The sequence below is a fragment of the Lissotriton vulgaris genome, chromosome 3_1 (assembly GCF_964263255.1).
Source record: "Lissotriton vulgaris chromosome 3_1, aLisVul1.2, whole genome shotgun sequence".
Classification (NCBI taxonomy): domain Eukaryota; kingdom Metazoa; phylum Chordata; class Amphibia; order Caudata; family Salamandridae; genus Lissotriton; species Lissotriton vulgaris.
In genome coordinates, this window is record NC_141689.1 from 858,030,656 (window position 1) to 858,058,214 (window position 27,559).

General features: G+C 45.7%; 1 protein-coding gene across 4 annotated transcripts in view; it reads right to left on the reverse strand.

The window, feature by feature from the left end:
* Positions 1-27,559, reverse strand: part of HABP4 (hyaluronan binding protein 4) — a 159,127-nt gene that overhangs the window by 113,715 nt on the left and 17,853 nt on the right. The window contains exons 2-4 of one of the 4 annotated variants that reach the window (XM_086961169.1): positions 16,839-16,989; positions 1,775-1,936; positions 1,579-1,650 (exon numbers count right to left, since the gene is read on the reverse strand). In XM_086961169.1, the coding sequence (XP_086817295.1) occupies positions 1,579-1,650; positions 1,775-1,936; positions 16,839-16,989 (385 nt within the window). Of the gene's footprint in view, positions 1-1,578; positions 1,651-1,774; positions 1,937-16,838; positions 16,993-27,559 lie in introns of all 4 variants that reach the window. The other 3 variants (XM_086961168.1, XM_086961170.1, XM_086961171.1) reach the window with 3 other exon arrangements.

Genomic DNA, 27,559 nt, shown 5'->3' on the forward strand with positions numbered 1-27,559 from the left:
AGGGGGAGAGACTGGAAGCAAGATGTTTTAGTGGCAACATCACAGGTGGAGGGGACTAACTGCAGAATTATTTGCCTTTAGAAAGGCACACTTAATAGAGCAAGATGCAATCTTTCAAGCAAACAAAAGGTGTTAAGAAAAAAAAATGAGATTAAGGCACCAACAGTTAAATCGCCACACAATTTCAGAAGGTAAGTCAAGCTGCTTGCTCAATCTCCAAGCAAAGATCATGGAGAGACAAGGAAACTCTAGGAACACCATGGTCAGCCTCAAAATGTGCTTATAGTTTAAAGATGCCCAATGAATATGGCCACTGGAATGCATACTGTGTGGCTTATTTCTTATTCTGGTGTGGTGAGATTAATTCCATATGGTCACCTTGTACTTAAGGAGAATCCTAGACATACCTGAAGACCTAGATAGAAATTGGGACTGGAAGAGAATTGCCAGAGTAAAACTCTTCCCCATGTTCTGTAACATAGTGGTGCTGGCTCACTGATCACCTGGAGGTGCATCAGGGGTAATTTGTTGCACTACTTTGTCACTGGGTATTAGGCAGCACAAACACTGGTCACAGATCTGCAAAACCTAAGCTTTCTGCAGTTGCAGCACAATTTAAAAGGCAATATCTTTGAGGAAGACACTATTGTTGAAATTTGGCATCACACCATTGATGAAGTTGGGAGCAGAGCACTGAATCTGCAACACACATGGAAAGAAAGCCACAGGAGTGGTGCCCTATATGCAGCTCAGCACAATTTCTGGAGCTGCGCAAGGCCACTGGACAATGCCATCTGCTGATGCACTGTAGTAGTTACTTTTGAAAAATCAGACAATCTGGAAGCTGGGCTTATTTCAAAGGTGATGAATCCCTCACAAATGAGTTTATGGAACAAACCGAGTAGGAACAACAAGGACAAGTCATGTTGGGGTATTATAGATCAGTAATCTTAAACTGCTGTAGTTAAGTGATAGAATCCGACACCAGATAAACTAAGAAAAGTATAAGGAGTTGCAGATGCTGAAGTAGGTGTTAAGGTTAGAGACCCAATTTAGATGTCCTGGGTCTATAAATCCTGGAGTCCCTCTCACCAATCTGACTCGGGCCAAACAACGCAAGGGAAGGGGTGAACATTTGTTTTTCAACTTTGAGAGACCACGACAAAGGCAATGTCTAGACCATAGACACTAACATTGCTTACAGCACTTCCACTGTGGTATGGGAAAACATGGGAAACCATGAAGATGGAAGACTTTGAAACACCTGGTGAAGAAGTTGCTGTGGTACAAAACCAAAGTATGATTTACTTCAAGTAAATAATTACACTAAATACATATTAGTAGAGGGAACGATTACTCCTGCTCTCCAACTGTTAAAGAACAAAAGGAGCAGTTTAGTTGGAGGGGTTGTTATCCATGTTTTTTGGAGGAGAGGGATGCAAGACCATACAATGCAGGTTACTGTACTGCAATTCCAAAATGTCAGTGTGATCACTGTTGAATAAAGCAAGCCCATAAATCTTAAGATGTGCTGACTCAAGCAACTACACATTCACCCAAGACAAGTTTTTATTGTACCTGAGGTCATCTTTCACTGTGCCCCAGTTGTGAGCTCCACTTCCACCCTTTTTGTCTTCAGCTCTGATCCCTCTAAAGACAGGGAAAGCATTTTAGAACAACAACATTTTAGTACCCTTGTATAACAAATAGTTTCAGTAAAGGATTCACCAACAGAAATAAATTAAACCACTGCTCAAACTTTATAACTACTTACGTTCGGTCACTTCCACTGTGCCTTTCAAATTCTCGTTTTCCTCTTTGGTCTACACCACCATCCCAAGTTTTCACAAATCCACCTCTTCCTCTGCCTCGCATTCCTCCCCTTACACCTCCACGACCTCGCATAGTTCTTTCACGGTCCCAACGATCAAATGGTCTAAAGAAAATAAAGGAAATTGGAAAATTTTAAAATAAAGTAATCGTAGACTTACTTAATAAGGAGTGAAAAACGTAATGTGTGAAGATAATTTGTACACTGGCTATCACAGAAGTAGGACCTTGTTAGACTACAGCTTCTAGGCACGTGTGAGAAGGGGTGGTCAAGTTCAATTTAATATTTCAAAGAAATATATTGCCTATGTGTTTTATGCAACTAGCCTATGACAGCAAGTGTGTATTGTTATTAATGTTGCAAAGAATGCTAGCATTAATGCAGAAATGCTGGCTGGTTTCATCCTCATCCCATGCCCCATTACAAATGCATTAGACCCAAATGCTAGAGCTGGAACCATGCATATCACTACATGTTTGGTACAAACTGACTAAGGGAGGAGGCGAAAGCTTAGAAAGATATACAAACCTTTAATACAACTCTGGAAAGAGTTCAACTAAAAAGTTTAAATGTTTTTACATGCAAGTCTATTCGATCATTGTCAGAGATGATCTGTGTGACACAGATACTACCACCAAAGAAAATCCCATTTCAAAAGGGGACTGGGTTGTATCGGACTGCCGTACATTATAGTCCGATGATAACATGGCTAGCATACTTTCAGCTCCAGGGATCACTCAAAGACCCATTCACCCAGAAGTAATGCGCTACTATTACCAGAATGACTTAATTTGGAGCAGGAATTCAATTTTACAGTATTGAAAATTTGACCGTCACACAAGCAGAGGTGTGACAATCTAACCTGGGACGGAAAATAGGAACAGAGCCAAAGAAAAAAAAAAATCCATGATAGTCTTCACCTAGTCAAACACTGAAAATTAACTACCATATAGAAAGCACACAAGGGCTTCAAATAAGACTCCCTACCAGCAAAAAGTGATTGGACAAAACATGCACATATATTGCTGGCTGCCTAGAAATATTTACAGAATAAAAAATGGTTGTATTCACTCTGGTAAGGAGTAGTTTGTCCTGTAACTCAAGTTCTGTAATAGGGGTATCTGTTATAGTCATAATCTAGTGAATAGTCCCGCCCAGGTGCGTGGACCCCGGGGCAATCAAAAATAATTTCTTAAGGTGTCGAAAAATGCAGCACCACAGACACTTAAGAGAGAATTAAAGACAGATAATACAGCCTATATATCCAGGCTACACTGTCCAGTACTTTAACTAGAAATTCCACCAAAAAATCCAAACCGCAAAGTCTGTCCAGATTTCCCTTGCTTCAGCAGAAAAAACCCTCTGGAATGATAGAGAGGAAGACATGGACAGATAAGCCCCATTGGCTGCCATTTTGTGGCTCAGAACAGGATACTGTGCCTTTAAGAGAACTTCCCAGAAGTTCACAGTATCCCAGAATGCACTGCAGGTCCTTTTTACTTCAGTTCTTTTTGGAGGCGTAACACGCCAGACCTGTAGCATTCCTTACATGAACATCTCTCCACCGGGGAGGAGGGTGGGCGCTTTTGACTATAACAGAGATACCCCTACTACAGAACTGGAGTTACAGGACAGAAACTACTCTTTCTGTAGTAGGGGATCTCTGTGTATAGTCATAATCTAGTGAATAGAATGGCAAGCCCATCCCCACACCAAATCGGCTGTGGAGAACGAGAAATAACACCACTATTAACAGATTTCGCAGCGAAGCATGCCCAACCTGAGAAACCGCCCTGGCATCAGTGTCCAGGCAGTAATGCTTAGCAAAGGTATGGACGAACTTCCAAGTGGCCACCTTGCAAATTTCTGCAATTGGAACATTACGGAGCAAAGCAGTCGTGGCAGCTTGACCCCCCTGGTGGAATGAGCCTTAGGTTTACCCCCTAAGGTCTTATTAGCCTTTTGGTAACACAGTTGTATGCAGGACACAATCCACCTAGAGATGGACTGTTTAGCGGTAGCAAGACCCGTCCTGACTGATCCATAATTGATAAATTGGTCTGACCTACGAATATCCTTGGTTTTATCCAGATAAAATTTCAACAACCTCCTAACATCCAGGGAATGCAGCGACCTTTCTGCTGGAGAGGAAGGATTCTGAAAAAATAGGTAAAGTTATGGTTTGGTTGACATGAAAATCAGATATAACCTTTGAAAGAAATTTAGGGTGAGTACGCATAACAACCTTAGCAGCATGGAATACAGTACAAGGTTCTTGGCAACAACGCCTGAATTTCACTCACCCTGCGGGCCGATGTGTTGGCCACGAGGAATGCCGCCTTCCAGGACAGGTGCTGCAACGAAGCCTTATGAATCGGTTCAAAAGGCTCCTTCATCAATCTGGACAGCACCACATTCAATTCCCATGAAGGCGAAGGAAGCAGGACAGGAGGGAACACTTTCTTCAAGCCTTCCAAGAAATCTTTGATCACAGGGAACTTAAAGAATTAGGTCTGTGAAGGGCATTTCTTCTAGACAGTCAGCGCAGCAAGATGAACCTTAATTGAATGGACATTAAGGCCAGACTGCGCCAGATGCAAAAGATACGGAAGGATGAGATCTTCCTTACACGTCGTCTGGTCATAATTCTTGGACTTGCACCAGATGCAAAACCTCTTCCACTTGTAAGCATAGGAAGTCCGAGTGGAGGGTCTCTTAGCCTCCTTCAGTATGTCCATGCAATCTTCAGGTAGATTCAAATGGCCATATTGCACTCTCTCAGGAACCATGCCGCAGAACTCAAAGAAGAGAGGTTTGGGGCAACACCTGCCCCCCGAACTTCGTGAGAAGGTCCGGCCTGCAAGGCAGCCGTATGTGCGAAGGAGAGACCGGTGAAGCAGGTCCGTGAACCACCACCGCCCGGGCCATTCCGGGGCAATCAGGATCATCCGCGCCCTGGACTGGGACAGCTTGATGAGCACAGCCGGAATCAGGGGAATGGGTGGAAAAGCGTACAGAAAGCTGTTAGACCAGTTGATCCATAGCGCATTCCCCAACGTCCCCTGCTGGTAGTACCTGGAGGCAAAGTCTAGGCATTTGCTGTTTTCAGTGGGGCGAACAGATCTACATCTGGAGTCCCCCACCTTGCGAAGACTTCTCCTAGTACTTAGTCGTTTATGACCCATTCGTGGTTTTCCTGAACCAGTCTGCTCAGTGCGTCCGCCTGACCATTCTGCACACCTGGTAGATGGGTAGCAGTTAGTCAGTCCTCTGACCAGAAGCCATCGCCAGATCGCCTGCGCCTCCAGCGACTGATCTGGAGCCCCCCTGCTTGTTGAGGTAATACATTGTGGTCGTATTGTCCGTCTGACCAAGCAGAGAGTTGGTCTGGAAGGACGAATGAAAGGCCTTCAGTGCCAAGTGAACAGCTCTGAGTTCCAGAAAATTGATGTGATACGTGGACTCAGTCGGGGACCACGTTCCTTGAATCTGTAAGTCTCCGGAATGCGCCCCCCAGCCGTGGAGAGAAGCATCCGTCACGATAGTCTGAGTGGGAATGTCCTTGTGGAAGGGAACCCCTCTGAGGAGATTCTCCACTGAACACCACCACTTCAGAGACTGAAGAGCATGCAGAGACAGTCGAATCTTGTCGACCCAAGACCCTTTCCTCTGATCCCACTGATCCTCCAAGCACTCCTGCAACGGTCTTATGTGCAGTTGTGAGTGTGGCATTAGGAAGATCCAAGAGGCCATTGATCCCAGTAGAGAAGACCCTGTCCTCACTGTTGTAGATGGAGCGGTCATAAGAGCCTGAGCCTTCCGAAGGAGTGATAATCATCACTCCTCCGAAGGAGACACGCTTGCTGACAGCGTATTGGAGGCTCCCAAGTACTGAATGCATTGGACCAGAGTAGGGACAGACTTGGACATGTTGATGTGCAACCCCAGCTTGTTCAAGAGAATGCACGTCTTCAGGAAGTGGGCTTGAGCTTCCGAGAAGGAGGCCTTGATCAACCAATCGTCCAGGTACGGGTAGACAAACACTTTGTTCTTCCTTAGGTGTGCTGCTACCACTGCCATGCACTTAGAGAATGTTCTGGGCGCAGACTTCAGTCCGAATGGCATTTTTGTGTACTGATCATAATTGGCACAGACTTTGAATCGCAGGAACTTCCTGTGTTTGTGTGCAATGGGCACATGGAAGTACGCATCTTGTAGGTCTATAGCATATAGCCAGTCTCCGTTGCAACGGAGGATAAATCTGATGCAACGACAGCATGCAAAACTTCTCTGCGAATCCACTTGTTTGCCTGTCGCAAATCCAGAATGGACCTAACTCGTTCTTGTCCTTCTTGCGAACCAGGAAGAACCAGGAATACAGACCTCTTCCTCTTTGAGACAGAGGTACGTCTATCGCCCTTCTCCTTAACAGGATATCGGCCTCCGCCTGGCGCTCACGCAGCTGACACTGCGAGCTGACCGCAGGAATTGATGGAGGTGGGCTGGTGAACCGAAGACTGTATCCATTGCAAACAATATTCAGCACCCACTTGTCCTGAGTAGTTCTTCTCCACTCTGCCAGAAAAAATTGAACGCTTCCCCCCACCGGAGTGGGTGGAAGGGGAAGTAAGCGCTCACGGCCTAGGCCCGGCCAAGCCTTTGGTCGCTGCTGCCGACTGTTGCCCGCCTCTGCCTTTCTGGCGCTTCTGGAAAGGTCTTCGGAACTGCTGCTGATGCTGCCCCGAAGTCTGGCCATGCCCTCTGCCCTGTCCACCGAACCGTCTCTGGAATGGGCGGTAAGACTTCTTGGTATCCTTGGGCTTTTCCAGACCCACCGCCGTGAGCCTTTCGGCCTCCGCCTTCATGCGGGCCATTTAGTCATCTGCATGTTTTCCAAACAGGGTTTCGCCAGAGAATGGTAAATTGGCAACCTGTTGAGCGTCAAGCTTCAGCGACTTGAGGCGGAGCCAGGCGTGTCATCGGTGGTTAACTCCATGGCAGTAACCATGCGCCGCCAGGAGGGAAGAATCGGCTGCAGCACTGACAACTGGATTTGCCACCAACATCCCCTCATTCAACACCTCTTGGAAATCTTCTCTTGTCACGAGGCAGGTGTTCTACAAACTGCTGGAGGGATTCCCAGAGGGCTCGGTCATACCGCCCTAACAAGGCTGTGGCACTCACCGCTTTCATGGAAGTCGCCGATGTCCCACAGACCTTCCTGCCCGCCGAGTCCAGCCATCTACATTCCTTATCTGGTGGGACTGTGGATGACGGGAGTGGTGGCATGCTGCTTTCGAGCCGCCGTCACTATCGCAGAGTCTGGCGGAGGGTTCACCCTCAAAAGCCGGATCCGAGTCGGGAGCCCAGTATTTCTTCTGGAGTCTCGAGGGTGCCGTCTTAGTCACCGCCGTGGTGAGGAACAGATCCATGGCCGGATCCTCCAGGCCCGGCACCAGTGGTAGTAATGGCCGAGACAGATGTTTCTGGTGCAGCGTCTTGAAGATCACCGATGTTTTGGATGTGGGCACAGTCAACGAGATGCCCAACTTTGCTGCACCCCTCAACAGGACATCATGGAAGCACACAAGATAGTCAACTGGTGACACCCTTGTCTCCGGGGACCCCAGCAACATCGGCTAATAGTCCCTGGTCTCTGAAGACCCTGTATGCGAGCGGGAGCTGCGCCTCATGTGGCGTCGCCTTGACCGCGTGGATGACCTGTTGTGACTCCGCCATCGCTCCCTCCTCCTGGAACGAGATCGCGAGCTCCCAGTTAGAGGACGCTCCACAGGTCTCCGCGGAGGAGTCTTCCGTGGCCTATCCAGGGGGTTCGGCTTAGGCGTCCCCTTAGGCGGTGTAGGGAGGAGAGGCAGCGCCACCGACCTTAGCGGAACAGGAGGTACCTTCGGCCGAGGGACGGACTGAGGAGGCGCAGGTGGTGGTGGACGTGATGGCGAAGAGGATTGCTGGGAGGAGCCTCCTTAGGTAAAGGTGGTGGAGGCATCTTCGGCCAAGTGGCGTATAAACCACCGAGTACACCGAGCCCAGTGACTTCTTCGGGGAGGGGACTGCGAACCATCCCCTCTAGTCGGTGATCGCCGTCTCCGGCGTCCTCCCCCAGATCCGGCGTGACTTCTGGGGCCAGAACTCCTTCTGCGCCGCTTAGGAGAGTTGGAAAGTCTGAGACTGATCTCTTTCCTGGACGCCGAGCGTTGCTTCTCCGGCGTCGACAGTCGCCGCTGTGACTCCGGCGTCGAACGCCGCCTCCGCGGTGTCGAACGCTTCTTCCGACGCTGAACGCCGCCTCCGCAACGTCCAACGGCGACCTTAGACGCCGACTGCTTTCTCGAGGTCCTAGACGTCGAGGATCCCCTCGACGCAGACCGTCCTCTCGACGTAGACATTGCCTCGACGGCGAGCGCCGACGCCTGCCGCTCTCAGACGTCGATGGCTCGACGCCAAATTTGACGACGAAGAATCAGTCGATGGTGATAGACGGCGGCCTACCCAGGCCCTTAGACGTCGATCCTTCACACCGTCTCGACCCGGAGCCCCGGGGAGACGGGGGAACACACAGTAGTCATCCCGCTCGTCTTCTATGCAATCGATGCAGACGGAGACCTGGACCTTTTGCTGGGCTTACTGCCTCTGGGGAGCCCCCAAGAGGCTTAAGCAGGGGCAGAGGCAGCCTTCCCAGCCTGCCCAGACCCACCTGCAGCCTGCAGTAGTCTCTCCTCTAGGCCTTGCAGCCTGCTCTTCAGCCTTTCCCTCAGGGTCCTTGCTGAAAAGTTCTGGCAGATGTCACATTCTTCAGGGGCATGTGCAGCAGGGAGACAGAGGATTCAGACGTCGTGTGGATCAGACTTTGACTTCTTCCTTCCACATTCTGGGCACTTGTCGAAGAGGGCAGGCATTTTAGAGCCCTAAAAAGCCTGAACAAATACACAGAAGTGAAGAAAAAGACAAAGCACACAAATTGAAACACTTTTAGACACCAAAAGTGCACAAAAAACAATAAACCCTTGAAAAAGGGAGAGCGCAATGCTCCAGGGTCCTGCAAGCAGGAGCCGGAAAAAACTGACAGTAAAAAGGGACCTGCAGTGCATTCTGGGATACTGTGAAGTTCTGGATAGTTCTCTTAAAGGTACAGTATCCTGTTCTGAGCCACATAATGGCAGCCTATGGGGCTTGTCTGTCCATGTCTTCCTCTATCATTCCAGAGGGTGTTTGCTGCTGAAGCAAGGGAAATCTGGACAGACTTTGCTGTTTGTGGATTTTTTGGTGGAATTTCTAGTTTAAGTACTGGACAGTGTAGCCTGGATATATAGGCTGCCTTATCGGTCTTTAATTCTCTTAAGTGTCTGCAGTTCTGCATTTTTCGACACGTAAGATTTTTGATTGCTCCGGGGTCCACTCACATGGGCGGGACTATTCACTAGATTATGACTAGGGCTCCCGGTTTTCCGTTTTTACGGATTTATACATATAAATAGACTGAAATCTATATTTCCTATGTCTGTATTTATATTTATAAACGGCAAAATACTAGTAAATTTGGCACACTGGCGTCGGGTATTGCAATGATGTGGCACTTCGAATGGAAGATAAAGCGCGAATAGATAAGATAAGGCAAGGGCTTTAGAGAGCAGCAGGGCGCCGAGTAGAAACAAAGGGACACTGACAGATGGTAGCAGAGTTTTGCTAATGGACTTGGGCACGTAGCACCCTTGTAAAAGGCAGCTCTCACAGGGGGTAGACACTGCCTGCAGTCTGGTTAGAAGGGGAGAAATAAACAACAAAGCCTCGTTAACTGTCTTTTTAAAGGAAATTCCCCTCTGCTTTGTGATTAACAGGGCCATTAGCACGCGAAAGCGCTACCTAATGGCCCTGCACATGCCCTCTGACTTGTCTCCAGTTACCTGTCATCAGGCTGCACGCCGATCACAGGGCTCAAAGGAATGCAACACCCCTTCAACCCCTCCCCCCCCATCCCCCTCTGTCCTGTGTCCGAGCCCGGGCTGCTGCTGCAGCTTGAGCTGTTTCTGGAGTCTTATCTGACAAGCACACGTTTTTCACAGGTCTTCAAAGGAGCATTTACATTACTTAGAGAGGTTTTGTTGACTGATTCCAGTATCCCATGTCTTCCCAATCTGCCTATTCGCTATTTCTTACTTTCTATTTTTACTGCCACAGTGGGGAAATGCATGTAGTGAAATAGTGAAAAAGCCTCTCACAAGTAGGGACCACCCCCCCCCCAAAAAAACTGACCATTTTTTTCTGTTTACAGAGTCTGCAAGAGAACATTGTGTTAAGAATATATTATTGCTTAATTTTAATTCTTGTTCAATTTAGTCATTAATGTTGGTTTCCCAGAGCTATGACATACTGCTTGATTGGAATCTTTTAAACCTGATAACTATTTTCCTATGAGGGCATTAATTTTTAAGCGTTGAATGCAAGTTTAACTGTTTTACAAATGTGCACGCTTTTGTTGCAATTGCATACTGTGACTATTATTGCGTAGCCTCAAAATCAGTGCTCAGCTGTTAAACACCTATTCTTCCACATGCTAACTGGTGCCACATGAACCTTAACAAGCATTGGCATGGCCAATAGGTCTCGCCTTTGGGACGTTATAAGTCTTTATCTATGTAATAGTTGATATTGTTGCACCAAGGATATTGTGCTGCATAACTAAATACTTATAAAGTCCCAAAGGCTAGACTTATTGGCTATGTCAATGCTTGTTATTTGTTTTCTAGTACAATATAGACTATATTGTACAAGAAAACGAATAAAATTGTCAATTTAAATAAATGTGGGAAAATACTAGCTCTAGTGTCGTCTTTTGTTTGTGCCAAAAATAAATTTGGATAAATACAGAAAAAATGCCCAAAAAATAAATATGGATAAATACAGACGGAAAAAAATAAATACCATAAAACCAGGAGCCCTAATTAGGACTACACAGATCCCCTACTACAGAAACCTTTATATACTTATTGGGAGACTATTTCCGATGGTTCCCAGTTTGTGTGCAATTGATTTTCAGTGATTAATCACAATCTATTTATAGTTTCTGCCAAAAGAAATTATAAAGTTTTCAAATGTATCTGGCTCACCAGTCCTGACTTTTAAAGACCCTGCTAGGAGGTTCAAGAGTGAGGTTAGCAGATGCTTCAGTGAACTCCAGAAGAGCAGCGCCTTTTAGCACAGGACCTAACTCAGCCCTACTTATTGTAGTACTATATAACAGGATTGTTGTGCGTGAGGACATGTACCAACCTCACTTTTATGGATGGCAGGAAGGAATTAAGCAAGGCAAGTGGCCACACAACTCCAACAGACTGGTACAGTCTGGTTTCTGCTGGAGACCAGAGTCCTGCCCTCCAGCTCTTCCCAGATGACCTCACCAAGGCAGCCAATGCACATCAGTCACCATGGTGCGTTCTGGGTGGGGAGGTAAAAGGATCAGTCACTGGCTATCCTGCAAAGAAGGCTCAATACATTGGGACACTCAAAAATTACCACAACTGAGGCTTGCATATGCCACATTTTACGCTGAGAAATTGAGCTCCTCAGCCAACACAGCTTAAAGAATATTTTCCATAGGGCAGTGGTTCTTAACCTGTTGTCCACAGAACCCTAGGGGTCCACAATTCCTCTTCCAGGTTACTTCTTCCTACCAAGATCCTGAGTGGAAGTGGAAGTTTGGGGGTGGGGGGTGTTTCGGGGGTAGGGGGAGTTTAAAGAGTTGCCTAGTTTTAGAACACCAACTCTTGGATTACTGCCAGTTTAGGAAGCACTACTTACTGTATTAGAATATCTTCATGGTATTCTGCGTGGCGGAAGGGGTGACTCACTGGTTATTACTGGACTTCTCTACAATCTTTGGCACAATATTCCACTCTGTTAGCAAGGTGTTCTAGCAAAACCAAGACATAGTTAAAGCCCCTCAAATAGATGCACTGTTCTCTCTAAACTACCTCACAAGATCAGCTTAACTCCACCTCTAGCCAACAGACCAGTGTCTCTCAAGATTCATCCTTCAGCCCTTCACTTTAATATGCTGTTCGAGCCTTCTGCTTCAGAACAATTTAATATGCAGATGACACAGGTGGTACTATCAATAGCAGATCATACAGCAGTCTTTCCTTCGATAACGATACATCTGTAAGAGACAGATTAGTTATGGATTCCTCACCTTATAATTACCCCCAGGAGTCAGACTGGATCCAGAGAATTTTTTCCTGAGCAGTAACTCTGCGCGTCGATAGGTGGCATTGGTCGACTCCGCGTTAGTCATTGTGGTTGCCGGAATGACGTTGCGGTATCTACTCAGATGCCGCACGACATTCCGCTCCAGAAATTAAGAGCCATGCAACACGGGCCACTGGTGCACGAAAACTAGGGGCCTGAAAGGGAGTACCTTACCCTAGAAGTCAGTTTGCAGAACGGGGAGGATGGGTGGGGTGGGGTGGTGAGGAATCCATATTTAATCTGTCTTACAGATATATTGTTACCAAAGCTAATATCTTGTTCATTTGAAAGAACTATTTATGGATTCCTCACTTTAGAATTGATACCCCAGCAATACCAGCCGCGGTCCTGGAGAACCGAATGGCCGAAGAAGCCGTCCCTTAGTACTTGACTGTCCAGGCAGTAGTGTTTGATAAACTTGTGCAGTGAAGCCCACATAGCTGCCTGGCAGATGTCAAGAAGGGAGACTCCACACACTAATGCAGTAGTGGCCGCCATCACCCTGGTGGAATGGGCACGCAACCCAACTGAAGGTTCCTTTTTCGGAGACTCCACACACTAATGCAGTAGTGGCCGCCATCACCCTGGTGGAATGGGCACGCAACCCAACTGAAGGTTCCTTTTTCACTAAGGAATAGCATATTATGATGCAAAGAACGTGGGTCCCATGCACACTGCGCCACTGGAGTAAGGCTATCCTGGCTGAAGCGTCTGATCGGCAGACACTGGTCCTAGGATGCTTGATTCCAGTCCAGGGAAGACATGGCTTGGCAGTTCTGTCTTGACTGTTCCCATGAGGCACAGGGTCAAGACTGATTTACAGATGGCCTCGTCTGAACTGGGGTGGCTTGGTGAGCAAAACAACGATGGATTAAATCTAGACCTGTGACGGGGGTGAATGTTTTGCCATTGTGCAACATTCCGTCCATCATATTTTGTGTTTTGCAATGCAAAGAACAACCAATCGTGAGAAGGTTAGTTTTTACACGGCTAGATCTTTCTTGGCGCCCATATAACTGACAAAGCTGGTGGGTGATCCACCCGCAATGGTTTTGTGCGATACAGATGGAACGAAAGTGCACGTTTTGGATTCAGATGGTGGAGCCTCTTACTCATAAGGATGCGGAAAAAAGGTGGGAGAAGTGATGGTCTTTACTATATGGAAAGAGTTAAAGACTTTGGGAAGGAAGGCCTAGTGCCAAGGACAACCTTGCCCGGATGAACAGCAAGGAAAGGCAGCTTAGAAGAAAGGGCATGTAGCTCACTCACCCTGCAAGCAGAGGTGAAGGCAACCAGAAAGGCAGTTTTAAGGGTTAAGAGTCTGAGAGGACAGTTACAGAGTGGCTCAAAAGGAGCACACATAAGTAAGAACCAGATTAAAGTCCCACTGGGGCATCACAAAAGGAGTTGGAGGAAACGAATGAGTAATGCCCTTAAGGAAGCGATTAACAAAAGAGGACTTGAAAAGAGAAGGCTGGTCAGGCAGCTGAAGGAAGGCCGAAAGATAGCCTTTGAGTGCCCAGAGCAGAGCCCTGGTGGGCCAAACAAGAATGAAAAGGAGAAACTCTGAAAGGGGGGCAGAAAGGTTATCCACAGCCTTTGCTGTGCACCATGCCACAAGCTTGTTCCATGTAAGGGAGTATACTGTTTTGGTGGAGGGACGCCTAACTGCCAAGATAACCATACAGACTTCCGGAGGAAGGTCGAAAGTGGTCAACTGCCTCCGCTCAATCTCCACGCAAGGAGGTGGAGGCCGCAGAGGTTTGGGTGGAGGACCGTCCCCTGCTGCTGCGACAGAAGATCCTCCCAAAGAGGCAGTCTGATCAGAGGATCAATGGCAATGTGCAATATCTCTGGATACCAGACTCTTCGTGCCCAATCCGGAGCCACAAGAAGGACTTGGGCCCAGTCGCGTTTGATCTTCAGCACTTGGGCAGAAGTGGTATAGGCGGGAATGAGTATAGAAGACCGCAACTCCACGTGCGACGAAATAGTCGCATAGTGAGGGCCGCCTGGAATATTCCAACACGCAGAACTGCTGACATTGCGCGTTTTCTTTGGTGGCGAATAGATCTAACCAAGGCTCTCCCCCACTGCTGAAAAAGACCTTTCACTACGTCCAAGTAAAGATGCCATTTGTGATCCATCATGCACCTGTGGCTGAGTTTGTCCGCCCTGGTGTTCAGAGTACCTGCCAGGTGTTAAACCACCAGGGATATGCCCAGATGTTCCAGCCATGTCCAAAGGCAGAGATGCAGGAGGTCACAAGGCCCAGTAGCGTCAGTCATTCTGACCAAAACCCAGGATAGAGGCTGAAAGATCAGAATCATAGCCTAAATATCCCAGACTCGCTGCTCAAGAAGAAAAGCCCGAAACCGCGCTGTGTCCGTAACCGCTCAGATTAAAAAGGAGCTTCTGATCGGGAATTGGGTGCAACTTCAGCACATTGTTGGTGAAGCCCAGCGAATGCAGACGGTTGGCTGTAGTCTGTAGGTGGGAGACGGCAGCCTGGTGAGAGCCGGTCGTCTAGATAGGGGAAAAACTGGAACCCCATATCTGCGCAGATGAGTTGCGACCACCACCACTTTCGTGAACACCTGAGGGGCGCTGGTAAGGTCAAAGGGGAGCACGGTAACCTGAAAGTGCGAGTGGCCTTCCGTGAACTGCAGGTAACACCAGTGGGACGGCAGGACAGACTGAAAGTCACCACAGCTGAAGAAAGATTAGAGGAAGATAATCAGGACTGAACTAGAACCACCTACATGGAGGTCAAGTCTATGTGAAACGCAAACATGGAAAAAGCGGAAGGATGCTCAAAAAGAAATTACATAGGAGTTGTGGGAATCCTAGAAGGGACAAAGGGCACTAAATAAAATTCTTACTAACATGACTAATCATGGGTACCTATAGAATGGTCAGTCTGGTTTGTAGTGGAGCAAGCGCACCATCACTTAATGCTAAATGGACATGTGAGCCACCCAGAGCGATTGTTGCCAAACTTAAATTACACGGACCAGGATAATAGCCTCAGCATTACTCACCTTAAAGACAATAGGAGTTATGCTGTTTGCCAATAACACCAAACCAGTACAAAAGCACAGAAAAAGTTTTCACTGTGTAAAATGCTAACTGCATGCAACGCAGTTGGACTGCAAACTTCTGTAAGTGGCAAAATAAGTGACTCGATAGGGCAAGACACTTAGAAAACCCATAGACCCCATGGAAATGAGCCGGAGAGTGATACTATCTGCCTCTAGCAAAAAGACCCATCATTCTAGGCCTCCTAGAATCATATCAAGACAATTGATCCAAAAGGAAACCATGCAACAACCCACAGAATCAAGCATGAATACTGGTCATTCCTCTGGAAACTGAGGAAACAGCAGAGTAAGGAATGAACTGCAATTTGAGGAAGATGCCCAAAACATGCCCACTATTTAAGATGGCCAAGAAAAGTGGCAAATTAAATCATAGTCTGAAAATGAAATTGCCACACACCAGTGCAGCTGTGGGCCCTGAAGCAAGCACTACATAGAACAGACAACGTGATTATTAAGCAGAGGCTCGAGGAATATGTGCTGATACTGGGACTTGGTTCAGTAGATATTAAGGGAGCTTTGGAATGACAATGGACCAAGGCTGGAATTGTCTATTGTTGAAGTTTGGGTTACCCCTTAAGTAGAGGGAGGTCGGCCTGGGCAGATGTTATGGTACAGGTTGGTGAGACCGCGGAACTGGATATGAATCTTGGTTCAGTAACAGCAATGTCCACAAGAGGCTGCATGCCACTGACTAATGCAGTAGTTAACTGACTGGAGACCATATTTAGTTACAAAGCGGGGCCAAATTTAAGTACTCCAGGGAGATCAACCCTCTAGGGGTGGCACAATATTGGTTATGCATTAGTAGGATGGACACAGTAAATAGAGACAGATTTGCAATTGGATGAAATTTTGGGTAATAAAGATCCCAAACTGGCCTTTTTTTTTTTATCTTGAAAGGAGGTGGGTTCTTGACACCCGTGTTGCAGTCGAAGGCCCATGAATACTGCAGCCACTCAGAAGCAAATGTGCGAAAATACAGACCTTTGAAGCAGTTTTCCCACTGGGTGTGAGCATGTGCCTAGCAAGCAGCAATCAATGCATCAGTTGACACACATTGAGAGCAATTAGACAGATTTTGAAACAATTATCCATCCGAAATATTGGGTGTTCCTAATTGGGGTGCAGTCAACCCTCACTCCTACCTTGCTGGTTCTGTCACACTAACTGTAGTTAGATGGCACAAACATTCATACCTTTCCCCCCACAAAAAAAGGCGAATTACAGTTAGGAAAAAGTTAAAGGTGGGTCTGTATACCAAACAAACATTAGAAATCCTAAAGTTAGTGTAGATATGTATCATTTAGGTGCCACTTTTAAATCACTATGTGATGCTTATAACTTAAGTTTATACTTTCATTCCACCTTTAAATTAATATTGACTCGTGAACCTCCTTAGTCTTGTCACCTCACTTGCCACACTACATGAACTATAACTTGCCCTCTCCATGCACTAGCTATAACTTTGGATATTACATAAGTTATTAAAGCATGTGAAATCATTGCATTAGTAAAAACACTTGACATCTAAAATGTTACTTGCTGGAACACGGTGCACGATACAGTGGTGGAAATTAAGTTGAAAAATAGGGAAACCGTTATAAAAAAACATAAGAGTTACAGACAACTGACAGAGTACATACTTTTCTCCTGCGAATTCCGGCGCTCCTTCCATTTCATTGGGTCTGAATTCTCTGAAGGCAGTTCTCCGTTCAGTCCTTTCAACTTTTATCTCGGTTCCCCAGTTTTCATTTTGTCCATCCCACTCTCCCCTTTTAGAAACAGGCTTCTGACCTACTGAGAAAAGGGAAGAATTCCTATTTAAGACAGTGCTTTCACATCTGTACACGTACATCTAATTTTTACAACGCAAAATAGAACAGTAGTAACCACATATTATACAGAAGTAGTAAACTAGGAAGCATCCAACTCATTACTCAGTTGCAGTATTAAGAAGTCAATATCGAGAAAAGTACAGCAGTGATACTTTGAAGACTCATTTAATTCACATAGGATCTAATACAAACTGGATAGCTTTAGATCTTAATGGCAAGTTGATTAGTTATGAGATGGGTCCTTGCTGCTGAAGCAAATCAACACTACTAACCAGTCAGTGGAGAAGAGGTTGTCTGGGCAACAAAGACAGAGGAAACTTCAAGGAATCAGGATGGCTGTCAAGGGATGCAACTTAATTTTTTTTAAATTAGATCCATCCACAAAGGCCACCAGAAACTAGGTCTGTGAACTTAAACCCATTCTAGTACTCCAAGGCAATGCAGCCAACCTCACCTGAAAGCAAGTATCAAAGAGCAGTCCTATGCCAGGCAAATAAAATTCACCAGGGAATTACTACATCTGCAACATTCACCAGGGAATTACTACATCTGCAACAAAGATCAGTTTAATCTGCAGCAATTTTATGTAGCGTGAATGCCTAGTGATATACTCTACAATCATACTTATTTATGATGCACAAAATGTAGTCACCTTGAAAATATATTATTTTATAACCTGGACTTCAAGAACACCGTACAACAAGGAGATACATCGCAACATTAAAGGCACCTTGGGATACCCTATCCAGACAACACAACACTCTTCGTTTAACACCCTCTAATAATGATCACCTGTGCTTTTACACCAATAAGATATAACCGGTTGGGTTAACCAACTTATCACGCTTTTCAGAAAAAGAAAAAGCGCCGCCGTCTGAGGCTCTCTAAAATGTGGCAAGTGCTCACCATGGAAATGAACCTACACTAACATTGGATCGGAAATTCACATGCATATTGCAACCACTAAGGTTTGATTAGGCTATAACATTTTTGCTTCATAACTGTCTCACATGCTACAGCTCTTATCGATGTCAAAGGAGATAATCAACCAGACAGTTCCTCGAACCAGGTGGAGGGGGGGCAACCCCGACAGTTCCTCGAGCCAGGTGGAGGGGGTGGGGGGGGGGGGGGAGGGGAATCAGGGAAGGGGGGAATCCGGGAAAGGGGGGGGTAGCAACTAATGACCACTACAGCAAAAGGACAATGGACGTAGAGCTAGTTCACAGCGTTAAACTGTCCCCCCTACCCTTAGTCAAACAGCAGAAAACAGATCACCCACCCCCCCTTAGCAGCCACAAAATAAAAACTACAATCTTCTTGGTTATCTGCAACCTAAACCCCTAACGCTATGGACGCAAGGACTGCCCCATCCCTCCACCCTTCCTGTGTCCCCTCCCAGTTGTTAACCTGGTCAGGTCTACCACCGGTTGGCGGATAACATGAAGCCAGATATATCCTGTATATATTTTTCATTTTCTACTTGAGTTCACATTGAAAAACTTTCCACACCATCAATATCAGAACATTTTCGAATGTTCTGATATTAATGAAAAACAAGTAGTTTTAAAACCAAGAGAAGAGTGTTTACTGCATTCTGGAATGTGAGTTTTTAAATTTTTTTTTAGAATAGAGCACGTACTATTTCCAGGATATAGAGAAAAATCTGGTGAAGTGACAACCAAAACTTCTATTCGTATGCATTGATTTGCTTTTTTGCACCAAACTGCGCGACACGCCAGGTATGGGAACACATGGAGAGAAATATTGCCATTCAGCTGGAAATGGTGTAGTCCAAAGCTCTGTTTTTAACATGAAATCAGGGCTTTGAAAAATATTACTGTCTACGGGTGCTAGTGGAAGACCATTTCTATGGACTGCAATCTAGAAAATGCTAGTTATTCTGGTATTTTTTGACCTCGGCTTGTCGTTTTCCATCAAGAAAGTTAAATAGAGGCAGTTGTCAGAAATTCTCAATAGGAAGTCCCTCAGCAGAAAGCAACTCTTGTATTTTACTTACCTCTGCTGATCGTTTTCTATCAAGACAGTTAAATAGAGGCAGTTAAACAGAAAAAAAAACCCTAAGCAGACAGGTCCTAGGGCTGATCTCCAGAGCCCACAAAGTACATTACACATGTATATAATTAAGTATATATACACACACACTAAAGTATATACAAGAGGTCTTGAATTTGAATTTAAAACATTTGTAAAGTGCAGCATTCACCCTACGGTTTCTTGGCGCTATAGTGGTAGGTCCAGCAACTGAGGGCGGAGTGAACCTGGTGCAGGGAAAGGAAGGACAAGTTACAATGAAAAGGCCTGTTTGAACAAAAGCGTTTTTAGATCTTTGCGGAAGGAGGAATATTGTGTGGCAGTGTGTCTTGAATGCTCGACACAAAAAGGAAGTACCCTAAATGCCGCTAGTGAGAACTGCATTGGTGTTTGTTCCAAAATGCTCTTATAGGAACGCATGCAACTATATCAGCGATACTGAGCATTTTAAATAGGCAGCAAATATGCTACTTACATAATTTGAGGGATACACCCTGAATATAGGTAAGCGAAGTACACAGATCATACTAGAACCGGCTCGGACAATCAACCTAGGTAATAGCAGTGATGACGCAGAAAAGTAAGCCTATGGCTCAATATCCTCAGTAGAGGGTGCAAAAGCACATCACACAGAACCATACTAAAACACATGCATAAAGGCCAGCTCACACAGAATGATATCAAGCGGACAAACAATAGTTAATTAAGGACATAGGACCCCCGGACAATTTGGGTTACCAATGTGGGTTCTTATGGGAGGGTGGGGTGATTGTTTAATGTTCTACCTGGTTGAAATTCAATAAAAAAGTTATACAAAGAAAAATGCAGGAGCAGTCACAAGTTAAAAAAATGCCTTCAATTAGGATACCCTTCTCAGGCCTGGATTTAGTTCAGCCTTCACAGAAACTCCAAACAATTTCCCTCATACACAGCAGACACCAGTTTTGCAACGCAAAGGCTGCCACCTTTTTCGGTCTCTGAAGGCAATGTTTTCAGTGTTACACATTTGTTTAAAAACTTTTGCAATAACAAAATTCAAACATGTCTAGCAACTCAAGTGAAAAAACTTCATATGGGACAAGTTCCATTTGTGAACTTCATATCAAATCTCGATGGCCAACTTCCATAACGGTTTTAGTTAACTGCCCTGTAGCAAAATGAGTCATCACTATTCTCATTAAAATAAGAAGGAGACTGATGCATCAGCCAAAACCTAACATTCAGAAATGTTAGGTTGGCTATCTAACCACAGACATTTCGAGAGAAGCTGGTCTTGGAAAGTGTGGATATTTGATCTTATCCTGATAAACTAGTTTCCTGCTCCTGTACTTTACATCCAGTTTCAACTTTCCCGGTAAGTGGTACGCTCGAACTGAAGGAAACTTGCCAGCCCAACCTACCAAACCTATCCAGCCCTGTGCACACGCACAAGTTGGCTCTACTGCCAAAGGTCCTGCTAAAAGGAACCAGAGAATGTAACGCACTCTCCGAATTACACCGAGAATTTAGGAATGTGTTAAACAGTCTAGCCATAAGATGCCAGGAAAGGAACGACTAAACCAAGGCACACAATTTAGCTTTTCTGTGTCAATTATTAATTTTTTCATTATGATAAGGGCAGGCATGGCGGGAGTGTGCTGGAGGGGTGCATAGTGTATCGTTTTCAGCTTTTGGCAGAAGACAGCAGGCGCTACAAAAGCCCACAAAATTAGGATTTTGGTCCAAATAGGTTGGAGGGGGTGTAGTTGGGCACCTTAAGCTTGCCAGGACAGGAAAATGCCCTGCACCTACCTTTCTAAATCGCACCCCGGACATCTTTCCATCTCGGTGCAGGTTTACACATCTGCAAGTTATGCAGTGATTAGAATATGGGGCAGAGGCGCCCAGTGGAGGAAGTACCCTGGCTAGCTGTGTGTAACTGGCAAGCATGGTATCTGTATCTATCACTTGGACGTCTGGTACGCAAGGCCGGGGTCTGAACTTCCCGCCTAGGAAGCAGCAAGGCCTGCAGAGTGTTCCCTCAAGCTCGTATTTCCCATTTTAATCAGTAGGACGACTGACGAATAGGGTTCGTGCAGCAGGCCTCTGTATCCAGAGCCGGCTCTGGTTTATAAAGCGCGATATATTCTTAGAAATATTTTTGCTTTCATTTTAAAAATAAGTCACCTGTGGCCTAGTTATGTTATCCTCTATTTATAGCGCGCACAGCTACTCGGAAGAGTCCTGGCGCAGAAGCCAAATGGTGGCGACAGAGGGGCAAACCCGGCTGGAAGATTTACTTAAATAAAAATTTTAAAATGTTTTTTTAAACAGCCCGAGGTCGCCGGTGTTCCGCAGTTCAAAGGGCAGGGCATTCCAAGCCATGGCCACTCTGACAGAAAGGGAGCTACCTCCCATTCTTGACAGGCGGTACCTGGGAACAGCAACGAGGCATTGACCTGTAGAACGCAAATGTCTGTGGCAGATATAACGAGAACAGATTTCTGAGAGCACTGTGGGCTAGAGTAAGAGCTTTAAACAAAATACATTGGTCAACCTGTAGCCAGTGCAGATCCCGTAGAGTCTGCCTCACGCTAGAACTTCCAATACCCAGTAAGGCTTTAACCGCCGCATTCTGGACAATCTGCAGCTTTAGCAGATATGCCGTGAGACTAATGTACAGGGCATTGGCGTAGTCCAGACGCGAGAGGATGAGGATGCGGGTCACCATTTCTTTGGCCACTTAGGGCAAAAGTGGCAAAAACTTTGAGTTTGTGTGCCAAAGCACACACCGGCCAGTCTATTGATCTGAGGCAGAAATCTCAATTCCTCGCTGAACCAAACCCCACATTTTTTCGTGGGCTCCCTGTAGATTGAGGCATGGGGTAACCCACCGGCCAGATGTCTTCTCCAAGGTGTGCGGGGAAAGATCCATAAAGTAGCACCTCAGATTTCTCTTCATTGCATTTTAGTTGGGCCTGCGCTAGCCATTTAAAAAACTTCCACCAGACAGTTTTTAGCAATGATCGGGGAATATTCAATTTTCTTCCTCGTGAAGAGGAGTTGGGTGTCATCAGCATAAGCTGCATCTTAGCGCCCAGATCCTCTGCCAGATAAATAAGGGGCGTCATGTAGACATTAAACAGAAGAGGGCTCAGTGTCGAGCCCTGGGGGATCTCGGGCGTCAGGCTTCGCGGTGATGAGGACAGCCATACTTGCAGTGCTCTGTTGGCTAGAAAAGATTAAGTCCACTCCCATGCCCGACAAGAGTTGCAGATGTGAGACAACTGTGCCAAAAGCTGGCGGTTTGGCACGGTGTCAAATGCGGCAGGGGTCCAATGGCACCAGAACCGCTATGCCACCAGCATCCAGGCACTCTCTAATAGACTCCGCCACCTCAACTAGGGCCGTCTCGGTACTATGGGAGGCCCTGAAGCCAGACTGTGCTGGGTGGAGGGTGTTAGAGCTCTCAAACTCAGAGCTGCTTGTGAGTGGCCTTCTCACACCTTAGCCACCGCCAGGAGGAGTGAAATTGGGCGATAACTAGCTGGGGTAGCGGGATTAGGTGAGGATTTTTTCAGCAAAGGAAGGCGGTTTGCCTCTATCCACTCAGGTGGAACCGTGGCGTCCAGGAGGGACAGATTGACAATTTTGTTGACTTCAGGGTTGACTACCTCCGCCAGTAACCTAGCTCGGCAGGGATCCGTAGGAGAGCCTGATTTTAGCGATTTAAGTATTGTCAGTATCTGACAGCGGGATTGGAGAAAACACAGTCCAACAGGGGTGGGCTGGATCAGAGTCTACAGATGGTCTGATGCAAATAAGTCGCCTGCCGTTGGGAAGCAGTCCCGAAGCTATCCTGTATGGCTTGAATTTTATCGATAAAAAAACGAAAGCTGCTCACACCAGTCGGAGCTGGGCAAGCCATCTGTTCAGCATATGGTTTCAGGAAGCTTTGTACAATTGCAAAGATTTCCTTTGAATAATTTTTGGATTAAACAATGCGCTCCGCAAAAAAGTGGCCTTTGGCCAACTTGACCATGTTATAGTAGGGTTTGGCCTGTCTCCAACAACGTTCTAGTTTTTTACATGATTTTTTTTAAAGTCTTTTAGTTTCTTTGAAAACCATGGTTGGGACAGGGATTTTCTCGCTCTAAGGCCCAGGGGTGTGGAAAAATGCTCCACTGCTCTAGACAGCTAGTTATTAAATCCACAGATTGCTTCCGACAGACCCCCAAAGGTACCCAGGTGGGTATCCGCCAGGACTCTGCCCAGGGCAGCAGGCTCAATGCGATGAGGTCTGGCCTCCAAAGTCTTTGTAGAAGAATAGGATGGCTTAATGGGCCAAGACGATTGCTATTCGACTCAAACCGAAGGTTATGGACGTCGACGTGCACATATTATAAATAACGAAATACACATTCAACAGTTTGAGGTTTAAAAACAGCAGCTGATCCACATATTCAAGTAATACAACCAAGAAAATATGATTTTATGTCAGGACTGGAGGCTCTGATTATACTTTTACTTCAAAATAGCAGCCAATCAATGTTTTTTAAAACCCTACATTTCCCATGACTCCCTCTAGTGACCTAAACAACCATAGACACAGCCCTATACAACCCCTCAGCATAACTTGAGCTTCCTTTTTGCTGCTTCGCAGCCAGTTACGTGCATTCCTCATATTCCTTGTGTTCTTTTAATGCCTTTTCATTGATAGTATATTATTTTATGCAATGTGCTTCATTACACTCTAATTTATGTGCTCATTAGATTGTTTTGCTTACGGAGCTTTGTGCCGTGATTGTCACCCGCACTGGCGTTTAGGGTAATTTACATTGGAAGCATTTGCCCTCCCAATAGGGCCCTCGCCTGAGTTAAGTGGCGAGAGGATGCGTAGCTGCTTGTTACACAGTTTTCTATATTCACGGTTATGCAGCCAACGTGCGGCGGAAATTTGTGTTGCCTCTAGACATTTGAGGCTTCAAATCGAATGTGCCAGACTCATATAACCTCTAGTCTATGCCCTGCAAGTGTTTGGCTCCAAATTATGCCCTGTGACCTTTAGTTCAGGGGCTGGGTTGGAAAATACCTGTATGATCTGCCTAGTTGTTTAACAGGTCCTGCCTCCACTCAGTGCCTTGTTGGTTTGTGGTCCTGCATTTTGTGGGGGTTTTAACGCTGTACTCCCCTGGATTGATTTCCTCCTCTGCCCTTGGGTCTTATACCCCGCCCGAGGCACCTTTTGGTCAGCTGTGCAGACATTCAGATATGCCGAGAACTACAAAGAGGTTTATTAGGAGGAGACACCCTATGTGGGTATGCTGAGCAGCACAGTTGGCTCCCTACCCATCCACCGAGTGTACAAGGTGGTCATGCATGCTTCCAGACTAAAACTAGTGGGAAATCCCCTAGGAGGTTCACATGCTGCTGACTAAGGCTGGCCAGTTCCCCGACAAAAGATCAGGACTACAGCACCTCATCCAATTTCTCAGCCCCTGATACTCTACATGTTGAGTGATCCATCTCTTCCTCTGCTAGGACCAGGTTCATCCTTCCTCTCCAAAAAGTACAAATCAAGCAGACTATCCTTCAGATCAATAGCTTGAGTGGGGGCTTGTTGCCCTCATCGATCCAGGCCATTTTTCCCAGTCTCCTGCTGTATCGGGTGCTTCAGAGACTCAAGATTTGGCATCTCCAGAAAGGCCTCAGTTACGCAGAACAGATTCTCCTCTTGGATGCTGTTGGATTGGTAGTCTGGACATCTTCAGGAGGTTCCATCCACAAGTGTTTTATACACTGAATTACCTGTTAGAGAACTTTTGGGTCTCTTCTCAATTGCCAACTTGTAACTTTTCAGCTGGCGTCCAGATCCAAAAACTTTTCTTCAGGACCGGACCACCCACCTGGGCTCTGCCTTTCCCCCATTTTTTATCATCCCCAGTGTTGGCCCAGGATTGCTGCCAATGAGAGCAGGTTTGGTTTCAAGCTCCCCTGGGTCTAGCCTCGGTCTGCCCGATTCCGCTCCACTGGAATCTCCTTCTGGATGGCAGCATGGTTGAATGAACAGCAGTATGGGTGGATGAAATGAGCAGAGATTGAATGATAGATGGGAACAAATTAAATGGTAGATATCAGTGTGTGGATGGCTAGGTGAAAGAATGAATGGATAGATGCAAGATACCAGGAAGTTCTAGGGAGGGGTCTTGCCTACTTTGTGCAGTAAAACTTATTTCAAAGTGGGTGGGGGGGGGGGTAATTTTTCTGGCTGCTCCTTGGATTACAACATACCAAATAACACAATTTAAGGATTAACTACCTCTCACCTCGAGTATAAAGAGAATATTTTAAGATTAAATTTACTAGGAGTAAGAAAAACAAACTTCCCTTTTCAAAAGACGGGTCATCCCAAACTAGTTTCTCAAATTTTTTTCCTAACAAGAACCAGAGATCTCAATGAAAGATGTTTAAAAAAAATGTTAGTTTGGGTCTTCGAATTTCAGTCCAGTATCAATGTAATTAGTGCAACATTAAAACGCTAATTGGGAAAGAGGACTTAAGTAATAAAGCAACTTTTTGAATGCTATTGCCCCAGCAATCTCAAATTCACGTTTAAGTCTACATAACAAAGGATGAGGGATAAAAACAAACAGATTACTTCTGAAAGTGCAAGTACAAGATCTAGTATGTTTGCCATTAAAATGGCTGATTAAATAAAAATAAATAAACATGAAATGTAAACACAACCATGGTTGTTGAAGTAAAACTGTCAATGGTGTTTGCAAATCCAGAACTATAAACATGCTGCTGCCAAAGCACAGGATGGCTTGAGAAGCAATACTAGCTGAACGCAGAGCACCCTTTGGGAATCGCCTTCACCACATAGACTTAGCATTGCTTAAATTAAGAACGACCAAAAAGCAGGTGGCACCTAATGAAGAACCCTAAAGTAAATGAAATCCTTTAAACATGTATATTAATTAGTATGTATGAATTTAGTGTACAGTTAATTAAAACCTTTCCAAAAGCATATATTGTTAAGAAAATAAAAAAGTACAAGAAACTTTATCATAAAATGAACCACCGAAACCGCAGAAAGAATAAACCTTTAGTAGGATAAAGTTAAAATCCTCCATATAAAATCAAGACAATTTAAAAATGTACATGGAGAACGGTGAATACCACACAAAAATTGGCCTCTAGACTACAAAGGGGGCGGTGTAAGGCCTCCATGACAGTGTCTTCAATGTTAATCCAGCGCTAATGCACCCGAAAATATTAAATGCTAAACAGTTAACCCGAGAGAATGTGATAAGGCACGGCAAAGCTTTCCTGCAAGGAGTTAATTTGTCAATAAGGGCAGGAGCAGCAGCCAAGTGGACCCGGTGGCTTCAGGTGTTGGGACTCCACATAGTGCTATTTGGCCAAACAGGAAGAAGGTGCAAAGTGCAGCATGATCATGAACACTAGTAGATCCCAAAAATACTTTAGATGAGTGGAGTACTGCTGAGCAATGGAATGCCCATGACAGCTCAAGCATGTTGCAACAGCCTACAGAAGTTTGACGGCAACTAGCGTGCTAAAGCATGTCCAGGGCCAGGACTCCTAGTAGACAGTGGGGCAAGCGGGCCCTAGTTTTGTCACTGCCACCTGGAGGAATTTGATTTTTTACATTTAAAATGGAGTTCACTGGGTACAGGCAGCCCAACTTCAAGGGCGAACTCCCAAGCCAACAAAATCTTTATGGAAGGAGTTCCCAGATGAAGCAGCGCGAGGCAGATGCAGAAAGCGTGAATTAGTTTCCACGCCCAGGCCGCATAGGTGGCATGGTGAGGTTTGAGCTGCAGAGGACCACCATGCTGGGTACTGCTCCCCCTTCAACCCATTTTCCAGTCTCCCATTCGGAGAACTGAAAATCTAGCTTAGAGCCACAGCAGCCACATACAGGCAATGTATTTCTGCTGGATCCAAGGAGTGCAAGTTAATCACTGGCCAAGCATGCTAACGCTTGCTCAACTTTGCCAGGTCATCCAGCCTCGGTAGCCTTTTCGCTGCATGTTTTTAGAAAGCAGACTGGGGAGATAATTTTCCCAGACTTCTGTGAGCAAGTGGTCCTTTAGCTTGTCTTTAAGATGGTACTCAAGGGTAGATCCTGAGATGTCCAAGTCTCGGCAAAGTAAGCAGTTCATAGAATTTTAATTAGTAGCCATCCTTCCCGAATAAAGATCAATTTGGCTTACAAATATTCATGATCAAAGGCACCAAGTCGATTTCACCCTGTAATCTACGTATTTCTCCTCATCTATGAAAACATTCCTAACTAATGTGGCACCAAGTGTGCCACCCTCGAATGCATTTCTTTGGAGTTGCATACAAATAACTAAACAACCTTCAATGAAGATCCACCTGACTCACAAATGTGAGTTACTTATAAATAGTGCTCCCGGTTTTATGGTATTTTTTTTTTTAACATTTCCGTCTACTTATTCATATAATTT